We start from the raw sequence: 15130 nt of genomic DNA on the forward strand, positions 1-15130 counted from the left end.
GGCCGTGCAGCCACCTTGCTGATAAACCCCTTCCAACAGCAGCAGTGAGCTGAGGAGGAAAATAGAGAGCTTGGAGCTTCTTACTTAGGGAGGGAAGAATTTTTGGCTGTTTGCTTCTTTCAGTTGGGTACATGGCGTTTGCAAGGTTTGGTGCAGTCAATAACTCTGAAAATGAATTATTGACAAAACAGTGTCATGACAGATGGGCAGAGCTTGCAGCTCCTGAGCAGGGCTGCTTGTGCTGTGTGCAGTCCCTGTTCTGTGCTGCCTCTCAGTCACTCCCAGAAGCTCTCTGGGAGAAGAGGGATGGCACAGTGGGGCTCATGGTGGGCTCTGGAGTCACTGTGGCACAGAGGCATTCATTGTAAATGGCCCCTATTTGGAAGGTGGGCAGCACCAGCCAGTATTCCAAGCTTCACCCTGTCATTGATCATGGTCTGACCTTGGACAGCCTGTTCAATATTTCTGGGGTTATGAAGGAGTTGTGTAAATGTCCCCATCATTCACATGAAGCTCCTGGAACCCTGGCTCACTGTGTGATGTTTGGGTGTCACTCTCCAGCTGGACCAAGATACTCAGTTAACTCCTAGCACCTGTGAATCTGTGCTTTCTTTTCACTGAAATATTGCAGATGTAAGAGGTGAAATATTCCTGTTGCAGGGCTGGTGCAGTTTGATGAGTTTCTGTCCACCAAGGGGAAGAGAAACAAATGGGAAGAAATTGTTGCAGACACAATTATTGTTCCTGAATTGGAGGTGAGAAATCTGCTATACCGAGTTAGTAGCTGAGCAGTTCAAAATCCACTGGAAATCTGATGTGTTATAATATCTACACTTTTCACCTGGCTATTCCCAAAGCCAGCCCCTCCATGGCACAGCTGCAGGTTAAGGATTAGCCACCTTTATCTACCTGGGGAAATGGGAGCCTGAGGCTGGGGTTGCTCTGGGGTGAATCTGTGTAGCTGGAAAAGCAGAAATGGCTCAGCTCAGCTGAAGGTATTTCACACTATCCAATAATTTATTATTCTTTTAATGCAGGATTTGGATAAAAAGCTTCTCAAGTTGAACCGCCAGATCCAAGAGGATGAGAGAATCTCCTCCAACCCCATAGTGAAGTTGGTGTATGGGGACCCAGCTGCATTCCTGTCCCAGCTGCCAGGGGACAGCCACGTGCACCACTCCAGGATGTGGAGCTGCCGCAGGAGGGTTTCTGTGGAGAACCTGGGCCACGTTGTGCAGCAGAAGAACGCCAAGGACACCGTCCCTCTCCTCTGCAAGTTCCTGCAGAAGGTGGGGCTGGCACAGGGCTCAGAGCCTGGCATTGCCCAGGACTGAACCACGTTTGGATTATCTCAGTACTTGCCATGATCTTGAGAACGAACACGGAAGATGTTGTCGTCTTTTAAACGTTTAAGAAGTAATTCCATAAAAGTATTCCCAACTGGTTTGTCCAAGCACAGCCTTACCCACAGGCTCCCTTTCCTCTTCCAGGAAAATGAGCTGAGGTTGGTGAAATTCTTACCAGAGATTCTGGCTCTGCAGAGAGATTTGGTGAGGCAATTCCAGAACACAGCAGAGATCAAACACTGCTCCATCAGGGAATTCCTCAGGGAGCCCCACTCAGGTGAGGAGATGCTGCCAAAATTGTAATTAATGAAAAATAAAGTGCTGGATTGTCCAGTTGAAAGTGAAGGGGAAAACTCACCTTTTCCTTTTAACTCTCACCCAAGTGAACTGAGAGTTGGATAGGGTTGGAAAAGTTACCAGATGACTTTAAAGGGAATTAAGTACAGGAGATTTTTTATGAGGGGTGGGAGCTCTGTGCAGTGCAGCAGCAGTTCTGTGGGCATTTTAAGCTCAGCTCTAGAGCAGGGCTTGCCTAAAGAGTGGAATGAATGTTCTTCCCTTCCTTTCATGAAGTTTGTGGCAACTCCTTTAATTGAATTTAAGTACAATTACTGATGCTTTTAAGTACTTATGGAGAAGTACATAAAGGTCATGCAGGAGCAGACAATAATGGAAAAGTAACAAACTGAGCCAATGACTCCATTTGATACCTTTAGAAAGGTGTTGGGTGTCTGTTTAGTCTCTTGAGCAGTTGCCTGGAGTTCAGTGGTGTGCTCCGAAGATCCCTGTATTGGAGAGTTTCACCAGGAAAAGGCGTTTAATGGATTTATCTTTTTGTTGTTTCTCAGATGTGATGAGGGACCTGTTGGAGAGGAGAGTGAATGTGTTTCTGTCTGTCTGGAACAAGCTGAGAAGCTCCCTGGACACCAATGGTGAGCAGCTTCTTTCCCAGCCCTGCTCCTCCTGCTGAGTTCAGGTTCCTCCCATCACTGATGCTGATCATTGCCTCAAAGCTGGGCTTGGCCATTGAGTTTTAAGAGTGTAGGTAAAAAGGGGAGGGATTTGTTTCCCTGTTGTAGTATTCTGACCTGAACTTGTTTCCTTTCTCACCTGAACTTGTTCCCTTTCATGCTTGTCCCTAACACCGAGCGTGCAGCTTTTCTCAGCTTGGTACCTCCTCCTGCCCTGGCTCAGCCTGGATGCCTCTGGGCCCCCTCAAACCCTGCTGTCTGTATTCCAGGGGAAATCAAGCTGCCCAGAGGCTACTGTGATGCTGAGCTGAGCCTGGACAGCAGGCTGGAGGTGCTGCTGCCACGGCGCCAGGGGCTGGGGCTGTGCTCCACGGCGCTGGCCAGTTACCTGATCGGGCTGCACAACGACCTGGTGCACTCTGTGCACAGGCACACCAAGGACGATGACAGGTGTGCTGCTCCCCGGGCTCTGCTGCATCCCTGCTCCCTCTCAGGCAGCTTTCCCTGCTCCCCAGAGGCCTCTCCCTCTGAGCACGGGCCCTCTGCTCCCTGCAGGTACCTGGTCAGCCCCTCGGAGGTGGCCGACCTGCACCTGATCAGCTACGAGGTGGAGAGGGACCTGATCCCTCTGATCCTGTCCAACTGCCAGTACAGCATGGAGAAGGGAGGGGAGACCTTGCAGGACTTTGACCTGGAGAGGATCCAGCAGCAAGTTATCAGCAAGTTCCTGCAGGGGAAGCCGCTGATCACGCTGACGGTAGGAGGGGCAGGGCTGTGCAGCCAGGACGGCTCCGGGAGCACCATTCCAGGGTTCTTCACATCCCTGGCTTTCTGTCCTGACAGGGAATCCCCACCCTGGTGCACAGACACGACCGCAACTACGAGCAGCTGTTCAGTGATGTCAGGAGCAAGCTGGAGCAGGTGGGTTTCTGCACTGCAGGAAGCAGGGCAAGCATGAAATCCCTGCTTTTCCAAGCGTTTTCTGTGCCTTGCCTTGTCCATCCAAAGCCTGCCTGCTGATTTCTCAGCATGCCTTGGGTGCTGCAATCTGGCCTTGTGCTGCCAGTCAGGATTTGCAAAGAGAAGGGAAATGCTGAAATAGTTCAGCGTTTCAGTTTCCTGAATCTGGGGCTCTCTTGTCTTCCTTGACTTGAGCAATTGGAACAGAAAAAGGAATGGCTTTAAAACAATGCTAGCTGTGACTTTGTGTTTTTCAGAGTGCTCTGCCCAGTTCTGTGATGAACATGATCAGCGGGGAGCTGCAGTCCTACAGTGATGTGTGTGATGCCCTGTCCCTCAGTGAGATCACCCTGGGCTTCCTGGCCATGGCTGGTGAGAACGCTGACATGCTGCTGACTGAGTACATTGAGCAGGTTCTGCAGATGGGGGATCAGACAAACCCTCACGTGCTGCAGGTGAGTCCTGAGGGCAAAACTCAGATCCTTCTGGGGTAAAATCTGGTTTATGCTAAATCCAGCCTGTGTGACAGAGCCCTCTCACTTTGCCTGTCGTGGTATCAAAAACTGGATTATTGAGGGCAGCTGGGGAAGGGTGAGAGGGCTGGATGAGCTCTGTGCTGGGCTCTCTCTGGGCAGGGCAGGCTGGGGACAGGCTCCAAAGACACCCCTCACATCCACAGCTGTCCTTCTCTTCCAGGCCCTGAGACGGTGCCAGCTCAGGCACAGCATGGCCCTGTGGCAGCTCCTGTGTGCCCACAAATCCGAGCAGCTGCTGCGCCTCGGCAGGGTATGGCACCCCCAGCCCCTCGGTGTGAGCTCCTCTGCCCTGCCCTGCCCTGCCTGCAGCTGCTCAAATGTGCCTTTGGGTTTTTCCTCCCCTCGCTGCATTTTTAGGATCCTTTTGCAGATGTCAGTCCAGACTACAAAGAAGAGCTCACCCCAGAGCTTGCCAAGCTCCTGCACACCTTCCTGGTGCACTGCAGGCTGGAAACCTTCCTGCAGGAGCTCCATGAAATGATCATCCTGAAGCTGAGACGTGCCCAAGCTGTGCAGGAATTCAAACCCACCTGGAGGTAGGAGTTGCACACCCAAAGCCACCACAGTTGTTGTTAAGTGAAGCTTCTCTGCCTCTGAGCATGCACACAGTGGGAACACTCCCTTGGCACATGCATGGCCTGGGGGACACAGCCCAGGCAGCAGCATTTGGAATATCCACAGCCATTTCTGGCAGGTGTCACTTCCATCTCACACAGGCTCTCCTGGGGACACTGCTGGCCAGGGCACAAACATCAGCACTTCTGCAGGCACTTGGATAAAATAATAACAGAATCACAAACTCATTAAGGCTGGAAACCTCCATGATGATCAAGGCCAGTCTCCAGGGATAGGCACAGCTCTGCCCTGCAGCCTGCCCTCACCTGGCTGTTTAACCCTTCTCACTACACATACAGACCTGTTCACTTGTGGGTATTGAGTATTTTGGGTGGGTGCACTGCACTCATACTGTGGAACTTGTGGGATTTTTTGTTTAGCTGTTAATGCCATTCTGCTCTGTCTTCCAGCCTGAAGGAATCACTCTTGCCTTACCTTGATGACAAAGACTCTGAGTTAGCTCTGGAGCTGGAAGACACATTCCCAGATGAGATTCTCCTGTCTCATGCTGCTGGTACCTGGAAAGCAGCTGCTGCCTTCAAGAGGGAGCACAGGGACAGTTAGGACAGAGCCCTGCCAGGGACTGCCACAACACTGTCAGGGCTTCTGCCACTCTGGGCATTTGTGTGGGGCTTGTTGGTTGTTCTTTGGGTTTGGGGTTGTTGTTGTTTTTACACCTGATGTGAAGAGTGGCCGTGGAGGAGGGTGAAATAGACCCAGCAGCTCGGTGCGAACCCTGGATCGCCACAGCTCCAGAGCCACTGGAGGAACATGAAGGATTTTTTTACAAGCCATGGTGCCGTCGTGCCGGGGCAGGGTTGGTGTTTTCCTGCCTGCCTTTCTGCGCTGGCTGCAGAAGCGGCGCCTGCCCGGCGCCCCCGCACAGGGAGCCCCGAGGCCGCGGCTCCTTCGCTGCCTTCGGCCCGGCCTGGCCGGCTTCTCCCCCTCCCTTTAAATAAACTCGTTCAGCTCCCGCGCCTGCTCCCGGCTCCTTCCGCGGCGGGGCCGGGGATCGGGAACGGCATCGGAGCCGGGATCGGTGCCGCCCGCCCGGAACGGCCGCGCCCGGCCGCGCTTTCCGGGGAGCGGCGGCGCTGCGGGACGGGCGGGCCCGGCGCCGCCATGGCCGCGTCCCCCGCCCAGCGGCGCCGCTGGGAGCGGTAACGGGGCTGGGGCCGGGGCTGGGGCCGGGAGCGGTAACGGGGCTGGGGCCGGGAGCGGTAACGGGGCTGGGGCCGGGGCTGGGGCCGGGAGCGGTAACGGGGCTGGGGCCGGGGCTGGGGCCGGGAGCGGTAACGGGGGTCCGGCTGGGACGGATCCCGGGGACCGCCCGGCGGCGCTGCTGGGAGCGGTAGCCGGGCTGGGGCGGTAATGGGGCTGGGGCTGGGGCCGGGAGCGGTACCGCGGTCGGGCTGGGACGGATCCCGGGGACCGCCCGGCGGCGCCTCTTGAGAGCGGTACCGGGGATCGGGCTGGGAGCGGTAACGGGGCTCGGGGCTGCCCGGCGCCGCGTCCCCACGAGGCACGGGCACCCTCGGCATGACCCGCCCGTGCTCCGGCCCCGGCTGGGGTTTGCGGCTCCCCGGGGAGGGAGCGGGGCGCGGTCCGGGACGGGGCTCGGGGAGCGGCCCGCTGTGACCGCGGCCGGCCCGCAGGGAGCAGGCCCGGCTGAGGGCCAGCGTGCTGGAGGAGGACACGGAGCCCTGGCAGAAGGAGCCGCAGTTCGCGGGGCTGCGCAGAGTGGGAGGCGTGGATCTGTCCTACAGCAAGGGAGACGAGAGCCGTGCCTGCGCCTCCCTGGTCGTGCTCAGCTACCCGGACCTGCAGGTACCGCCCGGCACTGGGTATGGGGAGGAATGCTCGCTGAGAGGCTGGGCAGGCCCTGGCACAGGGGCACGGAGCAGCCCCTGGATCCCTGGCAGTGTCCCAGGCCGGGCTGGAGCAGCCTGGCACAGTGGAAGGTGTCCGTGCCTGCCCCAGGTGCTGTACCAGGACTGCCGCATGGTGCCCGTCACCGCCCCGTACGTGGCCGGGTTCCTCGCCTTCCGAGAGGTGCCTGTCCTGGTGGAAGCCGTGCAGAGACTTCAGCAGGAGGAGCCCCAGCTCCAGCCTCAGGTGTGCTGTGCTTCCCTCGTCCCGAGCTGGGCTGCAGAGTCCCAGGGAAGGTGGTCTCCCTCCGGAGCCTGAGCTGCTGGGACAGGAGGGGCACGGACAGAGCTGTGCTGGAGCATCCGTTCCCTTTCCTTGGGGAGCTGGGAGCAGCCAGGCCTCCTTTGGGAGCCCATGGTGTGTGCAGGGCATTGCCAGTGCCACACTGCCGCTGCTTCAGGGACAGGCAGTCAGGAGGAGCCTTACAGGGAGAATTGAGGAACCAAGAGAGATTGCTCCTTGCTCCTCGGAGTGCTCTCAGTGCCCAGGCAATAACATTTCTGCTTTGGCTTTTTCAGGTGCTTCTGGTGGATGGGAATGGCCTGCTCCATCCCAGAGGTAGGCTGTTCCTGCAGAGCCCTGTGCTGCTCCTTGGCATTCCTGTTCCCTGGTATCCCGCAGCTACAGTGGCTCCTTGTTGGCAGAGTTTGGCATAGCCTGTCACCTCGGAGTCCTGACAGACCTGCCGTGCATCGGCGTGGCCAAGAACCTCCTGCACGTGGATGGCTTGGTCAGGGATGAGCTGCACAAGGAGCAGGTTAGGCCAGGCTGGGGTTTGGTTTTTCACATCCCAGGGGAATTTGGGCAGCCATCTACAATGGTGTGCTGATGAGCTGATGTGTGTGTGTTTATCCCCAGGTTCGTTCCCTGCAGAGGTCAGGAGAGGCATTCCCACTGACAGGCACCTCGGGGAAGGTCCTGGGCATGGTAAGCTCTCAGTTGGCCCCTTGTCCCTCTCCACGGTGGGGCTGTCTCAGTGATGCCCTGCAGCTGTGAACAGGTGACCAGTGGCACTGCCGGCCCCTTCCTGAGAGCTCAGGTGGCTGCAGGGAGCTGCAGCTCAGGTGCTGGGAGCACTGCCGTCCGTGGCTGTGGCACTGAGGTGCTCCAGCAGCCTGGATGGTGAGCTGCAGCCTGGGAGAGGTGCCAGTTCCCTGGCAGCTCCCGGGGACCGGGCTGGGAGCGGCTGATTCAGGGCAGAGCAGGAACAGGCAGCTGGGAGACTCTTCCTGTGGGTGCTGTCAGCCTGGGCTGGCACAGCTCCTGCATCCCAGAGCAGCCTCGGGTGTCTGGGGAAGGGACACGGGGACAGACAGGAGACACTGGCATGGGGAAGGTGTTTGGGGAGGCTGGGAGCTGCCAACACAGAGCCACCGCCCCACCCCAGGGCTCTGGCTGGCTCCTGACTCCAGTGCCCCTCTGTGTGTGTTCAAACGAGCCTCTCCAGTGCCTCATCTCTCCTTTCTGGCTGCCCAGGTGCTGCGGAGCCACAGCAACAGCTCCAGGCCCCTGTACGTGTCCGTGGGGCACCGCGTGAGCCTGGGCACGGCCGTGTCCCTGGTCAGGGCCTGCTGCCGCTTCCGCATCCCGGAGCCCATCCGGCAGGTACGGCATGCCTGGGGCAGGTACGGCACCCCTGGGGCAGGTACGGCACCCCTGGGGCAGGTATGGCACCCCTGGGGCAGGTACGGCACCCCTGGGGCAGGGGGGGCACCCCTGGGGCAGTGTTTGCCGAGTCCTGGGCTGCTCAGAGCCTCCGCCTGCCCCTCCTGTGCTGGACAGTTCCCCAGCCCCTGGTGCTGCTCACTGATCCTCCCAGGCCCGTTGCCCTGAGCAGTGCCCAGCAGCAGTGCCAGCCCTGCCTGCGGTGCCACGCTGCTGTCGGTCCCCAGGAGCCGGCAGCGCGGCTTTCCCGGCCCTTGGAGCCCAGCACGGCCGCAGTGCTGCCCCTCTGGGCCTCTCCCGCTGCCGCACGGAGCCGGCAGCCAGCAGGTGACAGCACTGCATCACTGTCACCGCTGCAGCTGCCGCCGCGGCTCGGCCTTGGCCGGTTTGAAATCGCAGCACAACTCGGGGAAAGGCTCTGGAGGAGCTCAAAGCCTCTGGGACTTCTGGCCTGGCCTTCCCTTCTGCCCGAGGTCACTCTGCTGTTGGTGGCTCCGGAGCCAGCAGTGACATGGGGTGTCCCTGTCCCTAACGCTGCCCTGGGACAGCCCCTTGGCATCGCTGCTGTGCCACGCTGGGGGATCAGGGCTGTGCCCACCTGAGCAGCCCCCGGGGCAGTGCTGGGTGACCCTGCTGCTCCAGAGCTGCAGCGCTGCCTGGAACTGAGATCTGCTCACAAACTACCCCAAAATCTGAACTCCTCGGAGCAGAGCAAGCCTGGGGTGTCCAAGCAGAGCTGCAGTTCCCAGTCCCAGCCCCAGTACCTGCCAGACTGGGGGAGGCTGCTAGAGCTCCTTATGTAACCTGCTCCAGCCAGGACAGATGCCTCTGCAGAGCTCGAGCCAGCTCTGCAGTCTGTGTTCAAAGGGAAGGAGAAGCATTCCCTTTGGAAACAGAAAGGTGTCTTGGAGCTTTTCATCACCCTCATTTCGCTTCCAGCCATCTCCAGGATTTGCTCATGTTTGGAGACTCTTCCAGTTCCCTGTGACCTTTTTCTTGGAGTGATGGAAAGAATTATGATCATTTTTCTTACAGAGGGATGAGAAATCCAACAGGGGAGTGTGTTTACTCTAGAGAGATGGCAGGAGATGAGGACACTTAAACCTTTCCATGGGACTTGTCCCTGCTCTGCTTCCTCTGTGTGGTGACTGCCACAGCTCTTGGCAAGGCAGGGCTGACAGCCTCAGCTCCTGAGCACCTGCAGCTGGGGTTAGGATGTAGGAGGCTGTGGACAATCCTGCCATGGGTGGCTGGCATGGCCTTTTTGCCGTGGTACATGTCCAGAAACTGCAGACCTGATAGGAGAAGTGCTTACAGTGTCAGGAAAGACCTGTGGATCACCAGGTCCTGCTCAGGAAGTTCTGGCAGGCCTGGAAATGAAGTGGTTTGTGAGAGCTCAGCTTTGCACAGCTCCTGGGGTTTGTGTGAGGGCAGCATGTGCAGTGCAGCTGCTGTGGCAGCTCGGGCTCCTGCTCCAGGGGATGTGGTGCTTCCCAGGAATGCACATTACCCAGGCAGGGAGCAGCAGGGCTCCATTTGCATTCAGCCCACAGCGTGGCTGTGCTGCCAAGGAGCTGGCTGTGGTGCAGATGAGAGGAGTGAGATCTCGCAGGAAGCAGGGGGATGAGCTGCCCTTGTCACCTGCAATCAGTATTTACATCCCACTCAGTCCTTGTTCCACGTGCCAGGCCCAGGCAGCAGAGCTGTGCTCCTGGTGAGGGAGCTCCCAGTGCAGCCCAGCACAGCCCGAGGGGCCCTGGAGCAGCCCCAGGCCCTGCTGAGAGAGCTGCCCTTGCTCCTGGCACGGGTCAGAGCCCTCCCTGCTGCACCCTGCTCATTCCCAGGTCCCCGTGCCCACCCTCCAGCTGCCAGGGCTTGCACCAGGAGCCTGCTCTGCTCTCTCTGGGTCAGCTTCTGCCCAGCCTCCTGCTCACTTGCTGCTTCCTTCAGCTGCCCCGGGGTGCCCAGTGGGTTGGGCTGGCTCAGGAGGGGCTGCTGGCACAGCCTGAGGGTGCTCCAGCCCAGCAGGAAGGGCAGGACTGCAGCTCACCCTCTGTGAAATGCTGAGCACTCGCCCTCAGGAGAGTGAGACAGGGCACCAGCTCTCCTCTGGCACTGGACAGCAGTCACTGCTGTCTCTGGGGGCACCCTCAGGAGCATGAGACAGGGCACCAGCTCTCCTCTGGCACTGGACAGCACTCACTGCTGTCTCTGAGGGCACCCTCAGGGGAATGAGACAGGGCACCAGCTCTCCTCTGGCACTGGACAGCACTCACTGCTGTCTCTGGGGGCACCCTCAGGAGCATGAGACAGGGCACCAGCTCTCCTCTGGCACTGGACAGCACTCACTGCTGTCTCTGGGGGCACCCCTTCCAAGCCTGCTGTGCCCAGGGACCTCCCTGGCCCCTCAGGGAACAGGCAAAGCAGCATTTCCACAGGCAGCACTGATCCCCTCTGAAAATAGCCCAGATCTGTGAGGATTATTGCTGGGCAGTGATCCATCTTATTGATTAGCCCGTGGTTAATCAGCACCTTAAGCTGACTCCAGTGCTGTGCTGGGAGTGAGCCCTGCCTGGGAACTGCCACCTCATCAAGCACTAGCTGATGTTCTCAGCACAATGTGCTCGGGGATTTTCTTCCCTAGAAGAATGGTTGGTAGCTGTGGCTGGTGCTCCTTGCTGTGCCCGTGGGGACCATTGAGCAGCCTCCTCGCCTGGTTATAAAATCCATCACGTAATCGCTTATCCTGAAGAGTGATCAAAGTTATTTGTCAGTTCGGTTATGAAACTGTCCAATTATAGGGAGGAGGGAAAAAAATCTCCCAAACAAACCACCCCTTATGTAAGTCTCTCCTCCTCAGCTGGCAGGAGGCTCTGCAGTTGTGGAGCAGGTTCCAGCAGCAGGCACAGCCTCCACCAAGACCTGGGGGCTGCAGAAGAGGCTCCTGGGCAGCAGCACGGGGTGGAGAGCAGCAGAGCTTCAAGGACAGTCCCCAGGGATGTGTTAACCCAATTTCGGAGCTCGTCACCAGACACTGTGAAGCTTTTCCAGCTGGGAAGGTCACATCCCGCTTTGTAGGTGGGGAGAGACACTCTGCCTTTGAGGTGGGCACAGCAGCTGCTCGGAAACGGCACAGGAGTTTCTAAAAGAGGAAAAACTTTGAAGGACTGTAAAAATCAGCTGCCACTCCTCAAGGCTGTGCAGGAGCCCGGGATGTGCTTGTGGTGGCATCAAGGGTCTGCTGCTGGTGTCGTGCAGCACTGGAGGGCTGAGCAAGCACCTCAGGCTGGGGGCAGGAACACCCAGTGAGTGCCCAGCAGCACTTCCCAACAGCTCTGGGTGTGCCTGGCGCTCTCCTTGGTGTGTTCCTGGTGGGATGTGCTGACAGCGGGGCGGATGGGCACGCTGGGGTTACAGCCAGGCTGCTCAGCCCGTGCCCACTCCTTGTCCTGTTCTGTTCCAGGCTGACATCAGGTCCAGGGAGTACCTGCGGATGCAGCCCTGTGCTCCCGTGGAGGGGCTGCAGGCCGTGCCTGCCGGCCCTCAGAGGTGGGTGTGTGGGCAGAGGGCACCTGCTGTGCCATGAGCTGCACTAATGGCATTAAGGGTCCAGGCAGGGTAACGGGGTGAGCTCGTGGGGAGGTGAGGACGTGTGCAGCCTGCAGGAGGTGATTCCTGCTCCCTGTGGCCACGCTGCCTCACACGCTGTCCTGAGCTGGCAAGGGCAGCAGGGATTTGCTCTTTTTTCAGCAAAGCCCTAACGCCCACAGGTGTGACCTGAGGGGGACAGAAATACCTGCAGGGAGCTGCCCTTGGCCCCAGGCCTTGGGGAGGGTCAGAGCCCTCCTCTCTTACATAAGGGGGGGCACTGGGTGTCAGTTCAGGGCTAAATCTGCCCCTGGGCTGCAGGAGCTCAACTCTCCAAGTGCCAGTTGTTTGTGCCTGTTGGCTTCTACTTTTTGTAAAACTGCTTCCTATTTTCTCATTTGTGTCCCTGCAGCAAAATGGAGGCTGAATCAGAGGATTAGCCTGGTGCCAGAAGAAAGTGCAGAGCTTCTCTTCACTGGGTCCTGTCCTGCACAAGGCTGGGTCCTGCTGGGTGCAGGAGCCCAGTGCCACCCTGGGGACAGCTGTACCAGGCTGTGTCCCGCAGCACAGCACCAGCCACTGCTTGGGGAGAGTCCTTGCAGTGAATTTCTCAGGGTTCCTTTTCCAATACTGTTAAAAAGTCTTTGTGTAAGCAAAGCTCACGTGAGAGTTCGCAGCACCTCACTGGAGTCCTTGTGCGGCTGCAGGGCTGATTTACAGAGGTGCTGGGGCGCTGCAGAGGCAGCCTGTGTGTGCCACCACGCCTCTGTGGCTCTCTGAGAGCCCTCCCTCCCCTCTGGTTCCCCTGTCCCTGCAGCCTGGGCTCTCCATTCCCCCTGCACGTCCCTGGGGAGCAGCAGCCCCACTTGCAGCTCTCCTGGAGGAGGGATCATCTCAGGGGAAAGGATGAGGGAACCCTCTCCCTCCCAGGGGCATGGGGAGTCATTCCTGGCACACAGAGAGCTCCAAGTGCCCAAATCCCAGCCTGGAGACCTGAGGAGCAGAGCCCAGAGCCTCTGTGCCCAAATCATCCTCAACCCTGGTCCATCCTGCAGGACCAAAGCTGCTCCCAAGGTGTGGGGTCCTGGCTGGGGCTGGCAGGTGGTTCCTGAGTGTTCTGAGGAGCAGCAGGAGCAGAAGGTGCTCTGGGAGATCCTGGTGTGGCTGTGAAGATTCCAGCCTGAAGAGGAAGAACATGGCAGCTTTCCTGGGCGTGGGGAGGGGCCCTGTGGGCTGTTTCACCTCCATTTTGCATAAATTTGTTGTACAACTTTTGTTCTTTTCTGTCTTGGAGCTGCTGTGGGTGGGGCGGACGAAGCCCAGCCCGTTGTGTCTCTGCTCTGTTGGGTCTGAACCAGGTGGGGAAAGGGGGGAAGTGACAAATCCTGGGGCCATCAGGGCAGGGCTGGGGCTGTCCTGGCACTGCTGGGGACACAGGGACAGCCACGTCCCCTCCTTGCAAGGACACAGAACCTCCTCTGCCAAGGCCTGAGGGAGCAGGGTGGGACAGAGCCACTGGCAGCAGGGATCAGTTCATTCCTCATTCCAGCCCCACACACACAGTGACTTCTCTGGCGTGGTCACAGATTCGGGCCCCAGTGACAGCGTGGGCAGGGGACAGCTCCTCCCCAGAGCTCATGGCAGAACACCAGGGAATCACCTGTGTGCTGAGAGGGTCATCCCTGGCCCATCCCAAATTCTGGGTGACACCATTGGTTCAGCCCAGGTGTGCTGAATGGGGCTCCTCATTGTGGGTGCAGACTGACCCCAGGTGTGCTGAATGGGGCTCCTCATTGTGGGTGCATTTAACCCCAGGTGTGCTGAATGAGACTCCTCATTGTGGGTGCAGTTTAACCCCAGGTGTGCTGAATGAGACTCCTCATTGTGGGTGCATTTAACCCCAGGTGTGCTGAATGAGACTCCTCATTTTGGTGCAGTTTAACCCCAGGTGTGCTGAATGAGGCTCCTCATTGTGTGGGTGCAGTTTAACCCCAGCTGTGCTGAATGAGGCTCCTCATTTGGCTCTGAGGGGAGCAGCTCCTCCAGGCTGGCCCTGGCACAGCAGAGGAACCTTCAAAGTGTGGGACTGTGGCTCCTCCTGCCCTGGTGAGTGTCTGGCTTTCATCTCATGTTTCATGTCTGTGGTTTTAATCCCTGATCCATTGGTGACGTTTTTCTGTGTTTCTGGTTGGTATTTGATGATGGGAGCTTTGGGGTGGGTTGGTCAGGGAGGCTCTGCAGCCAGAGCTGTGCTTTGGGTGGAAGCTGGAGGAACGCAGCCCAGCTCAGACAGGAGCATGGGGCTGTGGCTGCTCAGGGCCTGTCTCTGGGTGCCCCTGTTGGGATCTGGGTGTTTGGATCCGTGGAGGGTCCGTGTGCTCAGCCTGGGAGGGATCCAGGGCTGGGGACACTGCAGGGGACTCTGCTGTGCTTGGCTGGCCTGAGTCCCCCCGGCTGCCTCTGCCCGTGGGTGAGGGAAAATCAGGTGAAAAAATAAAAAACAGCAGCATCAAAACCAGCTCTGCATCAGTGCCCCGGCTTCCCTCTGCGTGAGGCCCTGAATCCTCCCGAGCCCAGGTGAGCTCGGGTGACTCTGGATGAGTCACCTGGGGAGGGGATGGTGCTGCGGCGCCCCGTGAGCCCTGCTGGGGCTCTGTGTGTGCCTTTGGGCTCTGGGGTGCTCTCCCAGCTGCCCAAACGGGGCAGTTCAGCCCTTCCTAAAGGAAGGGACTAATCTCTGTGTTTGGTGTCTGCTTGTGGCTCTTTGGACACAATAAGGGATTAACTTGGTCTTTATCTAATTGGTTTATAACCCTGGGAAGGGAAAATCGCTTTGTAATGCTCGAAACCTCTTAACAGAAACTCAGAGACTGGAGCTTGAGTGTCCTTCGAAATAAACTCATAGATGGCTTGTCTGTTTTAACTCTCTGTTTGCTGGGAATTGGCTTTTCTGGGTGTACCTTGTTGGAATCAGAGAATGGTTATTGCTGACTGGTTGTGAATCCTCCAGTTATCACCAGGGGGGTTTCTCTCCCCATTTCCACCTGGGGCTGGCTGGGTGGAGGAGCTGTGGGGCTGGGGCAGGGATGGGGCTGCCCAGGGACGGCTCCTGGGTGACAAATGGGGCAGAATTGCTTTGGGCTTGGGTTCCTGTTCCTGAATTCAGCAGGTGCTGAATGGCTCTGCTGCAGATCTCTGGATCTGTTCCCCCTGTTGTGTCCTGGAGAGCAGGAGGGAGGATCCCTGTGCCTGCCTTGTTTGTCCTGGTCCCAGGAGAGGGAGAGGAGCTGCTCTAGGATGCAGTTCTGTTTGTTCCCTGCTTTCTGAGGCGGCCTGGCTGAGCAGCTCCGTGCCAGGTGCCTGAGGCTGGGTGGGATGAGCTCCCACCTCCGTGTCTGGAGCCTGTGGCAGTGTAGGTGCTGCCTGTGCAGTCTGAGCTCCTGTGACTCAGGGTTTGTATTTTGGGACGCTCCTGGTGAGCACGGGGGAAGCGTTTCACTGGGATTTCCCCCCTCCCTGC

General features: G+C 58.3%; 2 protein-coding genes across 2 annotated transcripts in view; both read left to right on the top strand.

The window, feature by feature from the left end:
• RNF213 (ring finger protein 213) overlaps positions 1 to 5383 on the top strand; it is a 42505-nt gene extending 37122 nt beyond the window's left edge. Inside the window, exons 55-65 of the mRNA XM_058039049.1 lie at positions 661 to 755; positions 1038 to 1289; positions 1491 to 1623; positions 2195 to 2278; positions 2587 to 2767; positions 2873 to 3074; positions 3161 to 3238; positions 3535 to 3732; positions 3974 to 4063; positions 4171 to 4349; positions 4839 to 5383. Coding sequence (XP_057895032.1) covers positions 661 to 755; positions 1038 to 1289; positions 1491 to 1623; positions 2195 to 2278; positions 2587 to 2767; positions 2873 to 3074; positions 3161 to 3238; positions 3535 to 3732; positions 3974 to 4063; positions 4171 to 4349; positions 4839 to 4992 — 1646 coding nt within the window. The 3' untranslated portion in view covers positions 4993 to 5383. The remainder of the gene's footprint in view (positions 1 to 660; positions 756 to 1037; positions 1290 to 1490; positions 1624 to 2194; positions 2279 to 2586; positions 2768 to 2872; positions 3075 to 3160; positions 3239 to 3534; positions 3733 to 3973; positions 4064 to 4170; positions 4350 to 4838) is intronic.
• A 156-nt stretch (positions 5384 to 5539) lies between these two features.
• ENDOV (endonuclease V) lies at positions 5540 to 12407 on the top strand. Its single transcript, XM_058039048.1, has 9 exons — positions 5540 to 5588; positions 6084 to 6255; positions 6409 to 6543; positions 6876 to 6915; positions 7002 to 7114; positions 7216 to 7284; positions 7834 to 7962; positions 11486 to 11571; positions 12023 to 12407. Exons 1-9 carry the CDS (start codon positions 5551 to 5553, stop codon positions 12048 to 12050), a joined length of 810 nt encoding a protein of 269 aa, XP_057895031.1. The 5' UTR covers positions 5540 to 5550; the 3' UTR covers positions 12051 to 12407.
• Positions 12408 to 15130: the final 2723 nt, after the last annotated feature.

This window comes from Melospiza georgiana, chromosome 21 (genome assembly GCF_028018845.1).
Source record: "Melospiza georgiana isolate bMelGeo1 chromosome 21, bMelGeo1.pri, whole genome shotgun sequence".
Classification (NCBI taxonomy): Eukaryota; Metazoa; Chordata; class Aves; order Passeriformes; family Passerellidae; genus Melospiza; species Melospiza georgiana.

What these genes read in the sequence shown, in the direction of transcription:
- ENDOV (XM_058039048.1), top strand. Translation starts at nt 5,551, where the DNA reads ATGGCCGCGTCCCCCGCCCAGCGGCGCCGCTGGGAGCG. An exon ending in CAGCGGCGCCGCTGGGAGCG is followed by an intron (nt 5,589 to 6,083) that starts GTAACGGGGCTG and finishes GCCGGCCCGCAG; the next exon opens with GGAGCAGGCCCGGCTGAGGG. An exon ending in TCCCGGAGCCCATCCGGCAG is followed by an intron (nt 7,963 to 11,485) that starts GTACGGCATGCC and finishes GTTCTGTTCCAG; the next exon opens with GCTGACATCAGGTCCAGGGA.